The sequence below is a fragment of the Oncorhynchus masou genome, unplaced genomic scaffold (assembly GCF_036934945.1).
Source record: "Oncorhynchus masou masou isolate Uvic2021 unplaced genomic scaffold, UVic_Omas_1.1 unplaced_scaffold_506, whole genome shotgun sequence".
NCBI classification, from domain to species: Eukaryota; Metazoa; Chordata; class Actinopteri; order Salmoniformes; family Salmonidae; genus Oncorhynchus; species Oncorhynchus masou.
In genome coordinates, this window is record NW_027011461.1 from 367,555 (window position 1) to 390,822 (window position 23,268).

Below are 23,268 nucleotides of genomic sequence, written 5' to 3' on the forward strand. Positions count from 1 at the left end.
GGGGTTAAGGTCAGGAGTCAGGGCTAGCGGGGTTAAGGTCAGGGGTCAGGGCTAGGGGGTTAAGGTCAGGGGTCAGGGCTAGGGGGTCAAGGTCAGGGGTCAGGGCTAGGGGGTTCAGGAGTCAGGGCTAGGGGGGTTAAGGTCAGGAGTCAGGGCTAGGGGGTTAAGGTCAGGGGTCAGGGCTAGGGGGGGTCAAGGTCAGGGGTCAGGGCTAGGGGGGGTCAGGAGTCAGGGCTAGGGGGGTTAAGGTCAGGAGTCAGGGCTAGGGGGGTTAAGGTCAGGGGTCAGGGCTAGGGGGGGTCAGGAGTCAGGGCTTACCTGTCTAAACTGTCCAGAGTAATCCTTGAACTGGTTGAATCGTGACTGGTCGTTCTGCAGGAGGTTCTTAATGGACTGGATCAGTTCCATGTTCCTCTGCTGGAAGTTCTCTGGAGCCAGGTACACCCCCGGGGACTGGGGAGAACTGTACACACACCCCCCCCCATATGGAGTCATTTAGAACACACAGTTTGAATCAAATATGTGTTGTTGTGTCTGTAAAGGTGGTGGCCTGTCTGGTCTGTAAAGGTGATGTAGTGGTCTGTGTCTCGTCTGTAAAGGTGATGTAGTGGTCTGTGTCTCGTCTGTAAAGGTGATGTAGTGGTCTGTGTCTCGTCTGTAAAGGTGATGTAGTGGTCAGTGTCTAGTCTGTAAAGGTGATGTAGTGGTCTGTTTCTCGTCTGTAAAGGTGATGTAGTGGTCTGTGTCTCGTCTGTAAAGGTGATGTAGTGGTCTGTGTCTAGTCTGTAAAGGTGATGTAGTGGTCTGTGTCTCGTCTGTAAAGGTGATGTAGTGGTCTGTGTCTCGTCTGTAAAGGTGATGTAGTGGTCTGTAAAGGTGATGTAGTGGTCTGTAAAGGTGATGTAGTGGTCTGTGTCTCGTCTGTAAAGGTGATGTAGTGGTCTGTGTCTGGTCTGTAAAGGTGATGTAGTGGTCAGTGTCTCGTCTGTAAAGGTGATGTAGTGGTCTGTGTCTGGTCTGTAAAGGTGATGTAGTGGTCTGTGTCTCGTCTGTAAAGGTGATGTAGTGGTCTGTGTCTCGTCTGTAAAGGTGATGTAGTGGTCTGTGTCTCGTCTGTAAAGGTGATGTAGTGGTCTGTGTCTCGTCTGTAAAGGTGATGTAGTGGTCTGTGTCGCCTGTAAAGGTGATGTAGTGGTCTGTGTCTCGTCTGTAAAGGTGATGTAGTGGTCTGTGTCTAGTCTGTAAAGGTGATGTAGTGGTCTGTGTCTGGTCTGTAAAGGTGATGTAGTGGTCTGTGTCTCGTCTGTAAAGGTGATGTAGTGGTCTGTGTCTAGTCTGTAAATGTAAAGGTGATGTAGTGGTCTGTGTCTAGTCTGTAAAGGTGATGTAGTGGTCTGTGTCTCGTCTGTAAAGGTGATGTAGTGGTCTGTGTCTAGTCTGTAAAGGTGATGTAGTGGTCTGTGTCTCGTCTGTAAAGGTGATGTAGTGGTCAGTGTCTCGTCTGTAAAGGTGATGTAGTGGTCTGTGTCTGGTCTGTAAAGGTGATGTAGTGGTCTGTGTCTCGTCTGTAAAGGTGATGTAGTGGTCTGTGTCTCGTCTGTAAAGGTGATGTAGTGGTCTGTGTCTCGTCTGTAAAGGTGATGTAGTGGTCTGTGTCTCGTCTGTAAAGGTGATGTAGTGGTCTGTGTCGCCTGTAAAGGTGATGTAGTGGTCTGTGTCTCGTCTGTAAAGGTGATGTAGTGGTCTGTGTCTAGTCTGTAAAGGTGATGTAGTGGTCTGTGTCTGGTCTGTAAAGGTGATGTAGTGGTCTGTGTCTCGTCTGTAAAGGTGATGTAGTGGTCTGTGTCTAGTCTGTAAATGTAAAGGTGATGTAGTGGTCTGTGTCTAGTCTGTAAAGGTGATGTCATGTCTGGCCGCCTGTAAAGGTGATGTAGTGGTCTGTGTCTCGTCTGTAAAGGTGATGTAGTGGTCTGTGTCTAGTCTGTAAAGGTGATGTAGTGGTCTGTGTCTGGTCTGTAAAGGTGATGTAGTGGTCTGTGTCTCGTCTGTAAAGGTGATGTAGTGGTCTGTGTCTAGTCTGTAAAGGTGATGTAGTGGTCAGTGTCTAGTCTGTAAAGGTGATGTAGTGGTCTGTGTCTCGTCTGTAAAGGTGATGTAGTGGTCTGTGTCTCGTCTGTAAAGGTGATGTAGTGGTCTGTGTCTCGTCTGTAAAGGTGATGTAGTGGTCTGTGTCGCCTGTAAAGGTGATGTAGTGGTCTGTGTCTCGCCTGTAAAGGTGATGTAGTGGTCTGTGTCTCGTCTGTAAAGGTGATGTAGTGGTCTGTGTCTCGTCTGTAAAGGTGATGTAGTGGTCTGTGTCTCGTCTGTAAAGGTGATGTAGTGGTCTGTGTCTCGTCTGTAAAGGTGATGTAGTGGTCTGTGTCTCGTCTGTAAAGGTGATGTAGTGGTCTGTGTCTCGTCTGTAAAGGTGATGTAGTGGTCTGTGTCTCGTCTGTAAAGGTGATGTAGTGGTCTGTGTCTCGTCTGTAAAGGTGATGTAGTGGTCTGTGTCTCCTGTAAAGGTGATGTAGTGGTCTGTGTCTCGTCTGTAAAGGTGATGTAGTGGTCTGTGTCTAGTCTGTAAAGGTGATGTAGTGGTCTGTGTCTAGTCTGTAAAGGTGATGTAGTGGTCTGTGTCTCGTCTGTAAAGGTGATGTAGTGGTCTGTGTCTCGTCTGTAAAGGTGATGTAGTGGTCTGTGTCTCGTCTGTAAAGGTGATGTAGTGGTCTGTGTCGCCTGTAAAGGTGATGTAGTGGTCTGTGTCTCGTCTGTAAAGGTGATGTAGTGGTCTGTGTCTCGTCTGTAAAGGTGATGTAGTGGTCTGTGTCTCGTCTGTAAAGGTGATGTAGTGGTCTGTGTCTCGTCTGTAAAGGTGATGTAGTGGTCTGTGTCTCGTCTGTAAAGGTGATGTAGTGGTCTGTGTCTCGTCTGTAAAGGTGATGTAGTGGTCTGTGTCTCGTCTGTAAAGGTGATGTAGTGGTCTGTGTCTCGTCTGTAAAGGTGATGTAGTGGTCTGTGTCTCGTCTGTAAAGGTGATGTAGTGGTCTGTGTCTAGTCTGTAAAGGTGATGTAGTGGTCTGTGTCTCGTCTGTAAAGGTGATGTAGTGGTCTGTGTCTCGTCTGTAAAGGTGATGTAGTGGTCAGTGTCTAGTCTGTAAAGGTGATGTAGTGGTCTGTGTCTCGTCTGTAAAGGTGATGTATTGGTCTGTGTCTCGTCTGTAAAGGTGATGTAGTGGTCAGTGTCTCGTCTGTAAAGGTGATGTAGTGGTCTGTGTCTCGTCTGTAAAGGTGATGTAGTGGTCAGTGTCTAGTCTGTATAGTGGTCTGTGTCTAGTCTATAAAGGTGATGTAGTGGTCTGTGTCTCGTCTGTAAAGGTGTTGTGATGTCTAGTCTGTAAAGGTGATGTAGTGGTCTGTGTCTAGTCTGTAAAGGTGATGTCTGTAAAGGTGATGTAGTGGTCTGTGTATAGTCTGTAAAGGTGATGTAGTGGTCTGTGTCTCGTCTGTAAAGGTGATGTAGTGGTCTGTGTCTCGTCTGTAAAGGTGATGTAGTGGTCTGTGTCTGGTCTGTAAAGGTGATGTAGTGGTCTGTGTCTCGTCTGTAAAGGTGATGTAGTGGTCAGTGTCTGGTCTGTAAAGGTGATGTAGTGGTCTGTCTCGTCTGTAAAGGTGATGTAGTGGTCTGTGTCTCGTCTGTAAAGGTGATGTATTGGTCTGTGTCTCGTCTGTAAAGGTGATGTATTGGTCTGTGTCTCGTCTGTAAAGGTGATGTAGTGGTCAGTGTCTCGTCTGTAAAGGTGATGTAGTGGTCAGTGTCTCGTCTGTAAAGGTGATGTAGTGGTCAGTGTCTCGTCTGTAAAGGTGATGTAGTGGTCTGTGTCTAGTCTGTAAAGGTGATGTAGTGGTCTGTGTCTCGTCTGTAAAGGTGATGTAGTGGTCTGTGTCTCGTCTGTAAAGGTGATGTAGTGGTCTGTGTCTCGTCTGTAAAGGTGATGTAGTGGTCTGTGTCTCGTCTGTAAAGGTGATGTAGTGGTCTGTGTCTCGTCTGTAAAGGTGATGTAGTGGTCTGTGTCTAGTCTGTAAAGGTGATGTAGTGGTCTGTGTCTCGTCTGTAAAGGTGATGTAGTGGTCTGTGTCTCGTCTGTAAAGGTGATGTAGTGGTCTGTGTCTCGTCTGTAAAGGTGATGTAGTGGTCAGTGTCTCGTCTGTAAAGGTGATGTAGTGGTCTGTGTCTCGTCTGTAAAGGTGATGTAGTGGTCTGTGTCTAGTCTGTAAAGGTGATGTAGTGGTCTGTGTCTCGTCTGTAAAGGTGATGTAGTGGTCTGTGTCTCGTCTGTAAAGGTGATGTAGTGGTCTGTGTCTCGTCTGTAAAGGTGATGTAGTGGTCTGTGTCTCGTCTGTAAAGGTGATGTAGTGGTCAGTGTCTCGTCTGTAAAGGTGATGTAGTGGTCTGTGTCTCGTCTGTAAAGGTGATGTAGTGGTCAGTGTCTCGTCTGTAAAGGTGATGTAGTGGTCTGTGTCTCGTCTGTAAAGGTGATGTAGTGGTCTGTAAAGGTGATGTAGTGGTCTGTGTCTCGTCTGTAAAGGTGATGTAGTGGTCTGTGTCTCGTCTGTAAAGGTGATGTAGTGGTCAGTGTCTCGTCTGTAAAGGTGATGTAGTGGTCTGTGTCTCGTCTGTAAAGGTGATGTAGTGGTCAGTGTCTCGTCTGTAAAGGTGATGTAGTGGTCAGTGTCTAGTCTGTAAAGGTGATGTAGTGGTCTGTGTCTGGTCTGTAAAGGTGATGTAGTGGTCTGTGTCTCGTCTGTAAAGGTGATGTAGTGGTCTGTGTCTCGTCTGTAAAGGTGATGTAGTGGTCAGTGTCTCGTCTGTAAAGGTGATGTAGTGGTCTGTGTCTGGTCTGTAAAGGTGATGTAGTGGTCTGTGTCTAGTCTGTAAAGGTGATGTAGTGGTCTGTGTCTCGTCTGTAAAGGTGATGTAGTGGTCAGTGTCTCGTCTGTAAAGGTGATGTAGTGGTCAGTGTCTCGTCTGTAAAGGTGATGTAGTGGTCTGTGTCTCGTCTGTAAAGGTGATGTAGTGGTCTGTGTCTCGTCTGTAAAGGTGATGTAGTGGTCTGTGTCTCGTCTGTAAAGGTGATGTAGTGGTCTGTGTCTCGTCTGTAAAGGTGATGTAGTGGTCTGTAAAGGTGATGTAGTGGTCTGTGTCTGTAAAGGTGATGCAGTGGTCTGTGTCTGTAAAGGTGATGCAGTGGTCTGTGTCTCGTCTGTAAAGGTGATGTAGTGGTCTGTGTCTCGTCTGTAAAGGTGATGTAGTGGTCAGTGTCTCGTCTGTAAAGGTGATGTAGTGGTCAGTGTCTAGTCTGTAAAGGTGATGTAGTGGTCAGTGTCTCGTCTGTAAAGGTGATGTAGTGGTCTGTGTCTCGTCTGTAAAGGTGATGTAGTGGTCAGTGTCTCGTCTGTAAAGGTGATGTAGTGGTCAGTGTCTCGTCTGTAAAGGTGATGTAGTGGTCTGTGTCTCGTCTGTAAAGGTGATGTAGTGGTCTGTGTCTCGTCTGTAAAGGTGATGTAGTGGTCTGTGTCTCGTCTGTAAAGGTGATGTAGTGGTCTGTAAAGGTGATGCAGTGGTCTGTGTCTGTAAAGGTGATGCAGTGGTCTGTGTCTCGTCTGTAAAGGTGATGTAGTGGTCTGTGTCTCGTCTGTAAAGGTGATGTAGTGGTCTGTGTCTCGTCTGTAAAGGTGATGTAGTGGTCTGTGTCTCGTCTGTAAAGGTGATGTAGTGGTCTGTGTCTCGTCTGTAAAGGTGATGTAGTGGTCTGTGTCTCGTCTGTAAAGGTGATGTAGTGGTCTGTGTCTCGTCTGTAAAGGTGATGTAGTGGTCTGTGTCTCGTCTGTAAAGGTGATGTAGTGGTCTGTGTCTCGTCTGTAAAGGTGATGTAGTGGTCTGTGTCTCGTCTGTAAAGGTGATGTAGTGGTCTGTGTCTCGTCTGTAAAGGTGATGTAGTGGTCTGTGTCTCGTCTGTAAAGGTGATGTAGTGGTCTGTGTCTCGTCTGTAAAGGTGATGTAGTGGTCTGTGTCTCGTCTGTAAAGGTGATGTAGTGGTCTGTGTCTCGTCTGTAAAGGTGATGTAGTGGTCTGTGTCTCGTCTGTAAAGGTGATGTAGTGGTCTGTGTCTCGTCTGTAAAGGTGATGTAGTGGTCTGTGTCTCGTCTGTAAAGGTGATGTAGTGGTCTGTGTCTCGTCTGTAAAGGTGATGTAGTGGTCTGTGTCTCGTCTGTAAAGGTGATGTAGTGGTCTGTGTCTCGTCTGTAAAGGTGATGTAGTGGTCTGTGTCTCGTCTGTAAAGGTGATGTAGTGGTCAGTGTCTAGTCTGTAAAGGTGATGTAGTGGTCTGTGTCTCGTCTGTAAAGGTGATGTAGTGGTCTGTGTCTCGTCTGTAAAGGTGATGTAGTGGTCAGTGTCTAGTCTGTAAAGGTGATGTAGTGGTCTGTGTCTCGTCTGTAAAGGTGATGTAGTGGTCTGTAAAGGTGATGTAGTGGTCTGTGTCTGTAAAGGTGATGTAGTGGTCTGTGTCTGTAAAGGTGATGTAGTGGTCTGTGTCTGTAAAGGTGATGTAGTGGTCTGTGTCTCGTCTGTAAAGGTGATGTAGTGGTCTGTGTCTCGTCTGTAAAGGTGATGTAGTGGTCTGTGTCTCGTCTGTAAAGGTGATGTAGTGGTCTGTGTCTCGTCTGTAAAGGTGATGTAGTGGTCTGTGTCTCGTCTGTAAAGGTGATGTAGTGGTCTGTGTCTCGTCTGTAAAGGTGATGTAGTGGTCTGTGTCTCGTCTGTAAAGGTGATGTAGTGGTCTGTGTCTCGTCTGTAAAGGTGATGTAGTGGTCTGTAAAGGTGATGTAGTGGTCTGTGTCTGGTCTGTAAAGGTGATGTAGTGGTCTGTGTCTCGTCTGTAAAGGTGATGTAGTGGTCTGTGTCTCGTCTGTAAAGGTGATGTAGTGGTCTGTGTCTCGTCTGTAAAGGTGATGTAGTGGTCTGTGTCTCGTCTGTAAAGGTGATGTAGTGGTCTGTGTCTCGTCTGTAAAGGTGATGTAGTGGTATGTGTCTCGCCTGTAAAGGTGATGTAGTGGTCTGTGTCTCGCCTGTAAAGGTGATGTAGTGGTCTGTGTCTCGTCTGTAAAGGTGATGTAGTGGTCTGTGTCTCGTCTGTAAAGGTGATGTAGTGGTCTGTAAAGGTGATGTAGTGGTCTGTGTCTGGTCTGTAAAGGTGATGTAGTGGTCTGTGTCTCGTCTGTAAAGGTGATGTAGTGGTCTGTGTCTCGTCTGTAAAGGTGATGTAGTGGTCTGTGTCTCGTCTGTAAAGGTGATGTAGTGGTCTGTGTCTCGTCTGTAAAGGTGATGTAGTGGTATGTGTCTCGTCTGTAAAGGTGATGTAGTGGTCTGTGTCTCGCCTGTAAAGGTGATGTAGTGGTCTGTGTCTCGTCTGTAAAGGTGATGTAGTGGTCTGTGTCTCGTCTGTAAAGGTGATGTAGTGGTCAGTGTCTCGTCTGTAAAGGTGGTGTAGTGGTCAGTGTCTGGTCTGTAAAGGTGATGTAGTGGTCTGTGTCTCGTCTGTAAAGGTGATGTAGTGGTCTGTGTCTCGTCTGTAAAGGTGATGTAGTGGTCTGTGTCTCGTCTGTAAAGGTGATGTAGTGGTCTGTGTCTCGCCTGTAAAGGTGATGTAGTGGTCAGTGTCTCGTCTGTCGATGTGATGGTTGGCCTGTAAAGGTGATGTCTGGCCGCCTGTAAAGGTGATGTCATGTCTGTCCGCCTGTAAAGGTGATGTCATGTCTGTCCGCCTGTAAAGGTGATGTCTGGTCTGGCCGCCTGTAAAGGTGATGTCTGGTCTGGCCGCCTGTAAAGGTGATGTCTGGTCTGTAAAGGTGATGTCTGGTCTGTAAAGGTGATGTGATGGTTGGTCTGTAAAGGTGATGTGATGTCTGGCCTGTAAAGGTGATGTCTGGTCTGTAAAGGTGATGTCTGGTCTGTAAAGGTGATGTCTGGTCTGTAAAGGTGATGTAGTGGTCTGTGTCTCGTCTGTCGATGTGATGGTTGGTCTGTAAAGGTGATGTCATGTCTGGCCGCCTGTAAAGGTGATGTCATGTCTGGCCGCCTGTAAAGGTGATGTCATGTCTGGCCGCCTGTAAAGGTGATGTCATGTCTGTCCGCCTGTAAAGGTGATGTCTGGTCTGGCCGCCTGTAAAGGTGATGTCTGGTCTGTAAAGGTGATGTGATGGTTGGTCTGTAAAGGTGATGTCTGGCCGCCTGTAAAGGTGATGTCTTGTCTGTAAAGGTGATGTCTGGTCTGTAAAGGTGATGTGATGGTTGGTCTGTAAAGGTGATGGTTGGTCTGTAAAGGTGATGTGATGGTTGGTCTGTAAAGGTGATGTGATGTCTGGTCTGTAAAGGTGATGTCTGGCCGCCTGTAAAGGTGATGTCTGGCCTGTAAAGGTGATGTCTGGCCTGTAAAGGTGATGTCTGGCCTGTAAAGGTGATGTGATGTCTGGTCTGTAAAGGTGATGTCTGGCCTGTAAAGGTGATGTGATGGTTGGTCTGTAAAGGTGATGTGATGTCTGGTCTGTAAAGGTGATGTCTGGTCTGTAAAGGTGATGTGATGGTTGGTCTGTAAAGGTGATGTCTGGTCTGTAAAGGTGATGTCTGGTCTGTAAAGGTGATGTCTGGTCTGTAAAGGTGATGTCTGGTCTGTAAAGGTGATGTGATGTCTGGCCTGTAAAGGTGATGTGATGGTTGGTCTGTAAAGGTGATGTGATGGTTGGTCTGTAAAGGTGATGTCTGGTCTGTAAAGGTGATGTGATGTCTGGCCTGTAAAGGTGATGTCTGGTCTGTAAAGGTAATGTCTGGCCTGTAAAGGTGATGTCTGGTCTGCAAAGGTGATGTGATGTCTGGTCTGTAAAGGTGATGTCTGGTCTGTAAAGGTGATGTGATGTCTGGTCTGTAAAGGTGATGTCTGGTCTGTAAAGGTGATGTGATGGTTGGTCTGTAAAGGTGATGTGATGGTTGGTCTGTAAAGGTGATGTCTGGTCTGTAAAGGTGATGTGATGTCTGGCCTGTAAAGGTGATGTCTGGTCTGTAAAGGTAATGTCTGGCCTGTAAAGGTGATGTCTGGTCTGCAAAGGTGATGTGATGTCTGGTCTGTAAAGGTGATGTCTGGTCTGTAAAGGTGATGTGATGTCTGGTCTGTAAAGGTGATGTCTGGTCTGTAAAGGTGATGTGATGTCTGGTCTGTAAAGGTAATGTCTGGCCTGTAAAGGTGATGTCTGGTCTGTAAAGGTGATGTCTGGTCTGTAAAGGTGATGTCTGGCCTGTAAAGGTGATGTGATGGTTGGTCTGTAAAGGTGATGTGATGGTTGGTCTGTAAAGGTGATGTCTGGTCTGTAAAGGTGATGTCTGGCCTGTAAAGGTGATGTCTGGCCTGTAAAGGTGATGTCTGGCCTGTAAAGGTGATGTCTGGTCTGTAAAGGTGATGTCTGGCCTGTAAAGGTGATGTCTGGCCTGTAAAGGTGATGTCTGGTCTGTAAAGGTGATGTGATGGTTGGTCTGTAAAGGTGATGTCTGGTCTGTAAAGGTGATGTCTGGCCTGTAAAGGTGATGTGATGGTTGGTCTGTAAAGGTGATGTGATGTCTGGTCTGTAAAGGTGATGTCTGGTCTGTAAAGGTGATGTCTGGCCTGTAAAGGTGATGTGATGGTTGGTCTGTAAAGGTGATGTGATGTCTGGTCTGTAAAGGTGATGTGATGTCTGGCCTGTAAAGGTGATGTCTGGTCTGTAAAGGTGATGTGATGGTTGGTCTGTAAAGGTGATGTGATGGTTGGTCTGTAAAGGTGATGTCTGGTCTGTAAAGGTGATGTGATGGTTGGTCTGTAAAGGTGATGTCTGGTCTGTAAAGGTGATGTGATGTCTGGCCTGTAAAGGTGATGTCTGGTCTGTAAAGGTGATGTGATGTCTGGTCTGTAAAGGTGATGTCTGGCCTGTAAAGGTGATGTGATGTCTGGCCTGTAAAGGTGATGTCTGGTCTGTAAAGGTGATGTGATGTCTGGTCTGTAAAGGTGATGTCTGGTCTGTAAAGGTGATGTGATGGTTGGTCTGTAAAGGCGATGTGATGGTTGGTCTGTAAAGGTGATGTGATGTCTGGTCTGTAAAGGTGATGTCTGGTCTGTAAAGGTGATGTATGGTCTGTAAAGGCGATGTGATGTCTGGCCTGTAAAGGCGATGTCTGGTCTGTAAAGGCGATGTGATGGTTGGTCTGTAAAGGTGATGTCTGGTCTGTAAAGGTGATGTCTGGTCTGGCCGCCTGTAAAGGTGATGTCTGGTCTGTAAAGGTGATGTGATGTCTGGTCTGTAAAGGTGATGTCTGGTCTGTAAAGGTGATGTGATGGTTGGTCTGTAAAGGTGATGTGATGTCTGGCCTGTAAAGGTGATGTGATGGTTGGTCTGTAAAGGTGATGTGATGTCTGGTCTGTAAAGGTGATGTCTGGTCTGTAAAGGTGATGTCTGGTCTGTAAAGGTGATGTCTGGTCTGTAAAGGTGATGTCTGGTCTGTAAAGGTGATGTCTGGTCTGTAAAGGTGATGTGATGTCTGGCCTGTAAAGGTGATGTGATGGTTGGTCTGTAAAGGTGATGTGATGTCTGGTCTGTAAAGGTGATGTCTGGTCTGTAAAGGTGATGTCTGGTCTGTAAAGGTGATGTCTGGTCTGTAAAGGTGATGTCTGGTCTGTAAAGGTGATGTCTGGTCTGTAAAGGTGATGTGATGGTTGGTCTGTAAAGGTGATGTCTGGTCTGTAAAGGTGATGTGATGGTTGGTCTGTAAAGGTGATGTGATGGTTGGTCTGTAAAGGTGATGTGATGTCTGGTCTGTAAAGGTGATGTCTGGTCTGTAAAGGTGATGTCTGGTCTGTAAAGGTGATGTGATGTCTGGTCTGTAAAGGTGATGTGATGGTTGGTCTGTAAAGGTGATGTGATGGTTGGTCTGTAAAGGTGATGTGATGGTTGGTCTGTAAAGGTGATGTCTGGTCTGTAAAGGTGATGTCTGGTCTGTAAAGGTGATGTGATGTCTGGTCTGTAAAGGTGATGTCTGGTCTGTAAAGGTGATGTGATGTCTGGTCTGTAAAGGTGATGTCTGGTCTGTAAAGGTGATGTGATGTCTGGTCTGTCTGTCTCACCGAGGGCTGGATGCAGGGGGGGCAGGCTCCACCACGTTGCTGTTGAGGGGGATGCCGGTAAACCCTGGGGGGGGCTTACTGGGAGGGGTGGCGCTGCCCTGGTCGGGGGGAGGGGGGGACAGGTTTCTGGGGGGGGCAGAACTCTTCAGGACGAAGGAACTTTTAAAGCCTGGAGGAGACAAACAGCATGGTCAAGATCACTACATTATCACTGTTACTATCATCCATAACCACAACTTAAAGCCTGGAGGAGACAACATGGTCAGCATCACTACATTATCACTGTTACTATCATCCATAACCCCAACTTAAAGCCTGGAGGAGACAACATGGTCAACATCACTACATTATCACTGTTACTATAATCCATTACCCCAACTTAAAGCTGCAATTTGGAACTTTGGTCACAACTAAATTCACATGGAAAAGTATGTTAAAGATCTGTCATTATCATTGACAGCAAGTCTAAGAAACATCCATTGCAAAATAATGGACAAGTTCCAACTTCAAAGACTAATGTACCTCATAGACCAACACATCCTCACTGCTGAGACGTTACGCCCTCATAGACCAACACATCCTCACTGCTGAGACGTTACGCCCTCATAGACCAACACGTTACGCCCTCATAGACCAACACACCCTCACTGCTGAGACGTTACGCCCTCATAGACCAACACATCCTCACTGCTGAGACGTTACGCCCTCATAGACCAACACACCCTCACTGCTGAGACGTTACGCCCTCATAGACCAACACACCCTCACTGCTGAGACGTTACGCCCACATAGACCAACACACCCTCACTGCTGAGACGTTACGCCCTCATAGACCAACACACCCTCACTGCTGAGACGTTACGCCCTCATAGACCAACACACCCTCACTGCTGAGACGTTACGCCCTCATAGACCAACACACCCTCACTGCTGAGACGTTACGCCCTCATAGACCAACACACCCTCACTGCTGAGACGTTACGCCCTCATAGACCAACACACCCTCACTGCTGAGACGTTACGCCCTCATAGACCAACACACCCTCACTGCTGAGACGTTACGCCCTCATAGACCAACACATCCTCACTGCTGAGACGTTACGCCCTCATAGACCAACACATCCTCACTGCTGAGACGTTACGCCCTCATAGACCAACACATCCTCACTGCTGAGACGTTACGCCCTCATAGACCAACACATCCTCACTGCTGAGACGTTACGCCCTCATAGACCAACACATCCTCACTGCTGAGACGTTACGCCCTCATAGACCAACACACCCTCACTGCTGAGACGTTACGCCCTCATAGACCAACACACCCTCACTGCTGAGACGTTACGCCCTCATAGACCAACACACCCTCACTGCTGAGACGTTACGCCCTCATAGACCAACACACCCTCACTGCTGAGACGTTACGCCCTCATAGACCAACACACCCTCACTGCTGAGACGTTACGCCCTCATAGACCAACACACCCTCACTGCTGAGACGTTACGCCCTCATAGACCAACACGTTACGCCCTCATAGACCAACACATCCTCACTGCTGAGACGTTACGCTCTCATAGACCAACACATCCTCACTGCTGAGACGTTACGCCCTCATAGACCAACACATCCTCACTGCTGAGACGTTATGCCCTCATAGACCAACACACCCTCACTGCTGAGACGTTACGCCCTCATAGACCAACACATCCTCACTGCTGAGACGTTACGCCCTCATAGACCAACACATCCTCACTGCTGAGATGTTACGCCCTCATAGACCAACACATCCTCACTGCTGAGACGTTACGCCCTCATAGACCAACACGTTACGCCCTCATAGACCAACACGTTACGCCCTCATAGACCAACACATCCTCACTGCTGAGACGTTACGCCCTCATAGACCAACACATCCTCACCGCTGAGACGTTACGCCCTCATAGACCAACACATCCTCACCGCTGAGACGTTACGCCCTCATAGACCGACACATCCTCACTGCTGAGACGTTACGCCCTCATAGACCAACACATCCTCACTGCTGAGACGTTACGCCCTCATAGACCAACACACCCTCACTGCTGAAACGTTACGCCCTCATAGACCAACACATCCTCACTGCTGAGACGTTACGCCCTCATAGACCAACACGTTACGCCCTCATAGACCAACACGTTACGCCCTCATAGACCAACACGTTACGCCCTCATAGACCAACACATCCTCACTGCTGAGACGTTACGCCCTCATAGACCAACACACCCTCACTGCTGAGACGTTACGCCCTCATAGACCAACACGTTACGCCCTCATAGACCAACACGTTACGCCCTCATAGACCAACACATCCTCACTGCTGAGACGTTACGCCCTCATAGACCAACACATCCTCACTGCTGAGACGTTACGCCCTCATAGACCAACACACCCTCACTGCTGAGACGTTACGCCCTCATAGACCAACACACCCTCACTGCTGAGACGTTACGCCCTCATAGACCAACACGTTACGCCCTCATAGACCAACACATCCTCACTGCTGAGACGTTACGCCCTCATAGACCAACACATCCTCACTGCTGAGACGTTACGCCCTCATAGACCAACACATCCTCACCGCTGAGACGTTACGCCCTCATAGACCAACACATCCTCACCGCTGAGACGTTACGCCCTCATAGACCGACACATCCTCACTGCTGAGACGTTACGCCCTCATAGACCAACACATCCTCACTGCTGAGACGTTACGCCCTCATAGACCAACACACCCTCACTGCTGAGACGTTACGCCCTCATAGACCAACACATCCTCACTGCTGAGACGTTACGCCCTCATAGACCAACACGTTACGCCCTCATAGACCAACACGTTACGCCCTCATAGACCAACACATCCTCACTGCTGAGACGTTACGCCCTCATAGACCAACACACCCTCACTGCTGAGACGTTACGCCCTCATAGACCAACACGTTACGCCCTCATAGACCAACACGTTACGCCCTCATAGACCAACACATCCTCACTGCTGAGACGTTACGCCCTCATAGACCAACACGTTACGCCCTCATAGACCAACACACCCTCACTGCTGAGACGTTACGCCCTCATAGACCAACACATCCTCACTGCTGAGACGTTACGCCCTCATAGACCAACACATCCTCACTGCTGAGACGTTACGCCCTCATAGACCAACACATCCTCACTGCTGAGACGTTACGCCCTCATAGACCAACACACCCTCACTGCTGAGACGTTACGCCCTCATAGACCAACACACCCTCACTGCTGAGACGTTACGCCCTCATAGACCAACACGTTACGCCCTCATAGACCAACACATCCTCACTGCTGAGACGTTACGCCCTCATAGACCAACACATCCTCACTGCTGAGACGTTACGCCCTCATAGACCAACACATCCTCACTGCTGAGACGTTACGCCCTCATAGACCAACACATCCTCACTGCTGAGACGTTACGCCCTCATAGACCAACACACCCTCACTGCTGAGACGTTACGCCCTCATAGACCAACACACCCTCACTGCTGAGACGTTACGCCCTCATAGACCAACATGTTACGCCCTCATAGACCAACACACCCTCACTGCTGAGACGTTACGCCCTCATAGACCAACACACCCTCACTGCTGAGACGTTACGCCCTCATAGACCAACACGTTACGCCCTCATAGACCAACACATCCTCACTGCTGAGACGTTACGCCCTCATAGACCAACACATTACGCCCTCATAGACCAACACATTACGCCCTCATAGACCAACACATCCTCACTGCTGAGACGTTACGCCCTCATAGACCAACACACCCTCACTGCTGAGACGTTACGCCCTCATAGACCAACACGTTACGCCCTCATAGACCAACACATCCTCACTGCTGAGACGTTACGCCCTCATAGACCAACACATTACGCCCTCATAGACCAACACATCCTCACTGCTGAGACGTTACGCCCTCATAGACCAACACATCCTCACTGCTGAGACGTTACGCCCTCATAGACCAACACATCCTCACTGCTGAGACGTTACGCCCTCATAGACCAACACATCCTCACTGCTGAGACGTTACGCTCTCATAGACCAACACATCCTCACTGCTGAGACGTTACGCCCTCATAGACCAACACATCCTCACTGATGAGACGTTACGCCCTCATAGACCAACACAACCTCACTGCTGAGACGTTACACCCTCATAGACCAACACGTTACGCCCTCATAGACCAACACATCCTCACTGCTGAGACGTTACGCCCTCATAGACCAACACATTACGCCCTCATAGACCAACACGTTACGCCCTCATAGACCAACACATCCTCACTGCTGAGACGTTACGCCCTCATAGACCAACACGTTACGCACTCATAGACCAACACGTTACGCCCTCATAGACCAACACATCCGCACCGCTGAGACGTTACGCCCTCATAGACCAACACATCCTCACTGCTGAGACGTTACGCCCTCATAGACCAACACATCCTCACTGCTGAGACGTTACGCCCTCATAGACCAACACACCCTCACTGCTGAGACGTTACGCCCTCATAGACCAACACATCCTCACTGCTGAGACGTTACGCCCTCATAGACCAACACACCCTCACTGCTGAGACGTTACGCCCTCATAGACCAACACGTTACGCCCTCATAGACCAACACATCCTCACTGCTGAGACGTTACGCCCTCATAGACCAACACGTTACGCCCTCATAGACCAACACGTTACGCCCTCATAGACCAACACATCCTCACTGCTGAGACGTTACGCCCTCATAGACCAACACGTTACGCCCTCATAGACCAACACACCCTCACTGCTGAGACGTTACGCCCTCATAGACCAACACATCATAGACCAACACATCCTCACTGCTGAGACGTTACGCCCTCATAGACCAACACATCCTCACTGCTGAGACGTTACGCCCTCATAGACCAACACACCTCACTGCTGAGACGTTACGCCCTCATGGACCAACACATCCTCACTGCTGCTGAGACGTTACGCCGCCCTCATAGACCAACACATCCTCACTGCTGAGACGTTACGCCCTCTCATAGACCAACACACCCTCACTGCTGAGACGTTACGCCCTCATAGACCAACACATCCTCACTGCTGAGACGTTACGCCCTCATAGACCAACACACCCTCACTGCTGAGACGTTACGCCCTCATAGACCAACACCCTCACTGCTGAGACGTTACGCCCTCATAGACCAACACATCCTCACTGCTGACCGCCCCTCATAGACCAACACGTTACGCCCTCATAGACCAACACATCCACATCCTCACTGCTGAGACGTTACGCCCTCATAGACCAACACATCCTCACCGCTGAGACGTTACGCCCTCATAGACCAACACATCCTCACTGCTGAGACGTTACGCCCTCATAGACCAACACATCCTCACTGCTGAGACGTTACGCCCTCATAGACCAACACATCCTCACTGCTGAGACGTTACGCCCTCATAGACCAACACACCCTCACTGCTGAGACCAATAGACCAACACATCCTCACTGCTGAGACGTTACGCCCTCATAGACCAACACATTACCCCTCATAGACCAACACGTTACGCCCTCATAGACCAACACGTCATAGACCAACACATCCTCACTGCTGAGACGTTACGCCCTCATAGACCAACACACCCTCACTGCTGAGACGTTACGCCCTCATAGACCAACACGTTACGCCCTCATAGACCAACACGTTACGCCCTCATAGACCAACACATCCTCACTGCTGAGACGTTACGCCCTCATAGACCAACACGTTACGCCCTCATAGACCAACACATCCTCACTGCTGAGACGTTACGCCCTCATAGACCAACACACCCTCACTGCTGAGACGTTATGCCCTCATAGACCAACACACCCTCACTGCTGAGACGTTACGCCCTCATAGACCAACACATCCTCACTGCTGAGACGTTACGCCCTCATAGACCAACACATCCTCACTGCTGAGACGTTATGCCCTCATAGACCAACACAGACCAACACACCTCACTGCTGAGACGTTACGCCCTCATAGACCAACACATCCTCACTGCTGAGCTGAGACGTTACGCCCCTCATAGACCAACACATCCTCACTGCTGAGACGTTACGCCCTCATAGACCAACACATCCTCACTGCTGAGACGTTATGCCCTCATAGACCAACACATCCTCACTGCTGAGACGTTACGCCCTCATAGACCAACACATCCTCACTGCTGAGACGTTACGCCCTCATAGACCAACACACCCTCACTGCTGAGACGTTACGCCCTCATAGACCAACACACCCTCACTGCTGAGACGTTACGCCCTCATAGACCAACACGTTACGCCCTCATAGACCAACACATCCTCACTGCTGAGACGTTACGCCCTCATAGACCAACACATCCTCACTGCTGAGACGTTACGCCCTCATAGACCAACACATCCTCACTGCTGAGACGTTACGCCCTCATAGACCAACACATCCTCACTGCTGAGACGTTACGCCCTCATAGACCAACACATCCTCACTGCTGAGACGTTACGCCCTCATAGACCAACACATCCTCACTGCTGAGACGTTACGCCCTCATAGACCAACACACCCTCACTGCTGAGACGTTACGCCCTCATAGTCCAACACACCCTCACTGCTGAGACGTTACGCCCTCATAGACCAACATGTTACGCCCTCATAGACCAACACACCCTCACTGCTGAGACGTTACGCCCTCATAGACCAACACGTTACGCCCTCATAGACCAACACATCCTCACTGCTGAGACGTTACGCCCTCATAGACCAACACATTACGCCCTCATAGACCAACACATCCTCACTGCTGAGACGTTACGCCCTCATAGACCAACACGTTACGCCCTCATAGACCAACACATCCTCACTGCTGAGACGTTACGCCCTCATAGACCAACACACCCTCACTGCTGAGACGTTACGCCCTCATAGACCAACACATCCTCACTGCTGAGACGTTACGCCCTCATAGACCAACACATCCTCACTGCTGAGACGTTACGCCCTCATAGACCAACACACCCTCACTGCTGAGACGTTACGCCCACATAGACCAACACATCCTCACTGCTGAGACGTTACGCCCTCATAGACCAACACATCCTCACTGCTGAGACGTTACGCCCTCATAGACCAACACATCCTCACTGCTGAGACGTTACGCCCTCATAGACCAACACACCCTCACTGCTGAGACGTTACGCCCTCATAGACCAACACATCCTCACTGCTGAGACGTTACGCCCTCATAGACCAACACACCCTCACTGCTGAGACGTTACGCCCTCATAGACCAACACATCCTCACTGCTGAGACGTTACGCCCTCATAGACCAACACGTTACGCCCTCATAGACCAACACGTTACGCCCTCATAGACCAACACGTTACGCCCTCATAGACCAACACATCCTCACTGCTGAGACGTTACGCCCTCATAGACCAACACACCCTCACTGCTGAGACGTTACGCCCTCATAGACCAACACGTTACGCCCTCATAGACCAACACGTTACGCCCTCATAGACCAACACATCCTCACTGCTGAGACGTTACGCCCTCATAGACCAACACGTTACGCCCTCATAGACCAACACATCCTCACTGCTGAGACGTTACGCCCTCATAGACCAACACATCCTCACTGCTGAGACGTTACGCCCTCATAGACCAACACACCCTCACTGCTGAGACGTTATGCCCTCATAGACCAACACACCCTCACTGCTGAGACGTTACGCCCTCATAGACCAACACATCCTCACTGCTGAGACGTTACGCCCTCATAGACCAACACATCCTCACTGCTGAGACGTTATGCCCTCATAGACCAACACACCCTCACTGCTGAGACGTTACGCCCTCATAGACCAACACATCCTCACTGCTGAGACGTTACGCCCTCATAGACCAACACATCCTCACTGCTGAGACGTTACGCCCTCATAGACCAACACATCCTCACTGCTGAGACGTTACGCCCTCATAGACCAACACATCCTCACTGCTGAGACGTTACGCCCTCATAGACCAACACATCCTCACTGCTGAGACGTTACGCCCTCATAGACCAACACACCCTCACTGCTGAGACGTTACGCCCTCATAGACCAACACACCCTCACTGCTGAGACGTTACGCCCTCATAGACCAACACGTTACGCCCTCATAGACCAACACATCCTCACTGCTGAGACGTTACGCCCTCATAGACCAACACATCCTCACTGCTGAGACGTTACGCCCTCATAGACCAACACATCCTCACTGCTGAGACGTTACGCCCTCATAGACCAACACATCCTCACTGCTGAGACGTTACGCCCTCATAGACCAACACACCCTCACTGCTGAGACGTTACGCCCTCATAGACCAACACACCCTCACTGCTGAGACGTTACGCCCTCATAGACCAACACGTTACGCCCTCATAGACCAACACATCCTCACTGCTGAGACGTTACGCCCTCATAGACCAACACATCCTCACTGCTGAGACGTTACGCCCTCATAGACCAACACATCCTCACTGCTGAGACGTTACGCCCTCATAGACCAACACATCCTCACTGCTGAGACGTTACGCCCTCATAGACCAACACATCCTCACTGCTGAGACGTTACGCCCTCATAGACCAACACATCCTCACTGCTGAGACGTTACGCCCTCATAGACCAACACACCCTCACTGCTGAGACGTTACGCCCTCATAGTCCAACACACCCTCACTGCTGAGACGTTACGCCCTCATAGACCAACATGTTACGCCCTCATAGACCAACACACCCTCACTGCTGAGACGTTACGCCCTCATAGACCAACACGTTACGCCCTCATAGACCAACACATCCTCACTGCTGAGACGTTACGCCCTCATAGACCAACACATTACGCCCTCATAGACCAACACATCCTCACTGCTGAGACGTTACGCCCTCATAGACCAACACGTTACGCCCTCATAGACCAACACATCCTCACTGCTGAGACGTTACGCCCTCATAGACCAACACACCCTCACTGCTGAGACGTTACGCCCTCATAGACCAACACATCCTCACTGCTGAGACGTTACGCCCTCATAGACCAACACATCCTCACTGCTGAGACGTTACGCCCTCATAGACCAACACACCCTCACTGCTGAGACGTTACGCCCACATAGACCAACACATCCTCACTGCTGAGACGTTACGCCCTCATAGACCAACACATCCTCACTGCTGAGACGTTACGCCCTCATAGACCAACACATCCTCACTGCTGAGACGTTACGCCCTCATAGACCAACACACCCTCACTGCTGAGACGTTACGCCCTCATAGACCAACACATCCTCACTGCTGAGACGTTACGCCCTCATAGACCAACACACCCTCACTGCTGAGACGTTACGCCCTCATAGACCAACACATCCTCACTGCTGAGACGTTACGCCCTCATAGACCAATCCATAATGCTGCACAAAACCCCTCCTACCCCTCCCAGGGGTAATACTACACAAAACCCCTCCTACCCCTCCCAGGGGTAATACTGCACAAAACCCCTCCTACCCCTCCCAGGGGTAATACTGCACAAAACCCCTCCTACCCCTCCCAGGGGTAATTCTGCACAAAACCCCTCCTACCCCTCCCAGGGGTAATGCTGCACAAAACCCCTCCTACCCCTCCCAGGGGTAATGCTGCACAAAACCCCTCCTACCCCTCCCAGGGGTAATACTGCACAAAACCCCTCCTACCCCTCCCAGGGGTAATACTGCACAAAACCCCTCCTACCCCTCCCAGGGGTAATACTGCACAAAACCCCTCCTACCCCTCCCAGGGGTAATACTACACAAAACCCCTCCTACCCCTCCCAGGGGTAATACTGCACAAAACCCCTCCTACCCCTCCCAGGGGTAATCCTGCACAAAACCCCTCCCACCCCTCCCAGGGGTAATACTGCACAAAACCCCTCCTACCCCTCCCAGGGGTAATACTGCACAAAACCCCTCCCAGGGGTAATACTGCACAACTGGCAGATAGAAATGTATTGTGTTAAGCAAATATGAATAGGGATAGAATGTACCTGGGGGGGGTTTCTTGGAGATGAGGGCAGGGAACTCCTCCTCCACCTCCAGGGGGGGTTCCGGCTGGGCTTTCGGGAGGGGGGCCACTGTGACTGGTTTATCCAGGTGGCCGTTAGCCAATCCACTTGCTTTGACCTTTGATTTTACAGCGGTTTTAACTGCTGCCGTCGACATAGCAACCAGTGGCTTGGAGGCGTGGCTCTCCGGAACGTTCTCCTTCTGTACCCTGGAAACCGTTTCCATGAGGACAGGAACTTGGTTCCCAAATGATGATGGAGGGGGCGTGGCCTGTTTCTTCTTCTTGGCTGTCTTGGATGTGGGGCTTGGGGCGGGAATAGGAGTGGGGGTAGATGTCACGGGGGAGGGCTTAGAGGTCGGTGGGAGGGGCTTAGCTGTCAGTGTGGGAGGCTTGGCGGTTGGTGGGAGGGGCTTAGCTGTCAATTGGAGGGGCTTAGAGGCAGTAAGGGCAGATTTAGAGGGTCCTTTGACGATGAGAAGAGAGGAGATATCCAACATGGTTGGAACTGCTCGGTGCTCCTGCATCGTCTTGGCAACGCAATTGTCATCATCAGATGGGGGGGAGGGGCGGCGGACGGGGTGCTTTTTCCTCCGAGAGGAAGAGGAGAGGAGCTGGGGGCCGGCGGGGAGGGGGAGAGGAGGGTTGTTAGGGGGAGGTCTAGAGGAAGAGGTGGGAAGGATGACCGTCTTGGAGGTGTTGCTGCTGCTGGCTTGGCTCCAGGCTGAGGTAGCTCCGCCCGCTGGTCTGGGAGGGCGGATCTTAGAGACCAGGGCGGGGAAGTCTTCTTCTTGGAAGGAGGAGTGCTTCCTGGGTTGGGCGGAGTAGGCGGGGGTCATGGGGGTCATAACCATGGCAGCAGATAGACTGGGGAAATCATCCTCCTTCAGAGGGACCTGGGCTGGAGTCTTCAGGGCTGGGGGGGGCTTTACACTGTAACACACAATATATATACCTATAACATACATCACTACAGAGAGACCTGGGGGGGGGGGGCTTTACACTGTAACACACAATATATATACCTATAACATACATCATTACAGAGAGACCTGGGGGGGGGGGCTTTACACTGTAACACACAATATATATACCTATAACATACATCACTACAGAGAGACCTGGGGGGGGCTTTACACTGTAACACACAATATATATATATACCTATAACATACATCACTACAGAGAGACCTGGGGGGGGGGGCTTTACACTGTAACACACAATATATACACAATATATATATACCTATAACATACATCACTACAGAGAGACCTGGGGGGGGGGGGGGCTTTACACTGTAACACACAATATATATATATACCTATAACATACATCACTACAGAGACACCTGGGGGGGGGGGCTTTACACTGTAACACACAATATATATATACCTATAACATACATCACTACAGAGAGACCTGGGGGGGGGGTCACTAACACACAATATATATACCTATAACATACATCACTACAGAGAGACCTGGGGGGGGGCGCTTTACACTGTAACACACAATATATATATACCTATAACATACATCACTACAGAGAGACCTGGGGGGGGGCTTTACACTAACACACAATATATATACCTATAACATACATCACTACAGAGAGACCTGGGGGGGGGGGGGGCTTTACACTGTAACACACAATATATATACCTATAACATACATCACTACAGAGAGACCTGGGGGGGGGCTTTACACTAACGCACAATATATATATACCTGTAACATACATCACTACAGAGAGACCTGGGGGGGGGGGGGGGGCTTTACACTGTAACACACAATATATATACCTATAACATATATCACTACAGAGAGACCTGGGGGGGGGCTTTACACTAAC

General features: G+C 49.8%; 1 protein-coding gene across 1 annotated transcript in view; it reads right to left on the bottom strand.

Moving 5' to 3' along the window:
• LOC135535731 (E3 ubiquitin-protein ligase ZNF598-like) overlaps positions 1–23,268 on the bottom strand; it is a 59,237-nt gene that overhangs the window by 2,930 nt on the left and 33,039 nt on the right. The window contains exons 9-11 of the mRNA XM_064962162.1: positions 21,398–22,347; positions 11,244–11,412; positions 319–463 (exon numbers count right to left, since the gene is read on the bottom strand). Coding sequence (XP_064818234.1) covers positions 319–463; positions 11,244–11,412; positions 21,398–22,347 — 1,264 coding nt within the window. The remainder of the gene's footprint in view (positions 1–318; positions 464–11,243; positions 11,413–21,397; positions 22,348–23,268) is intronic.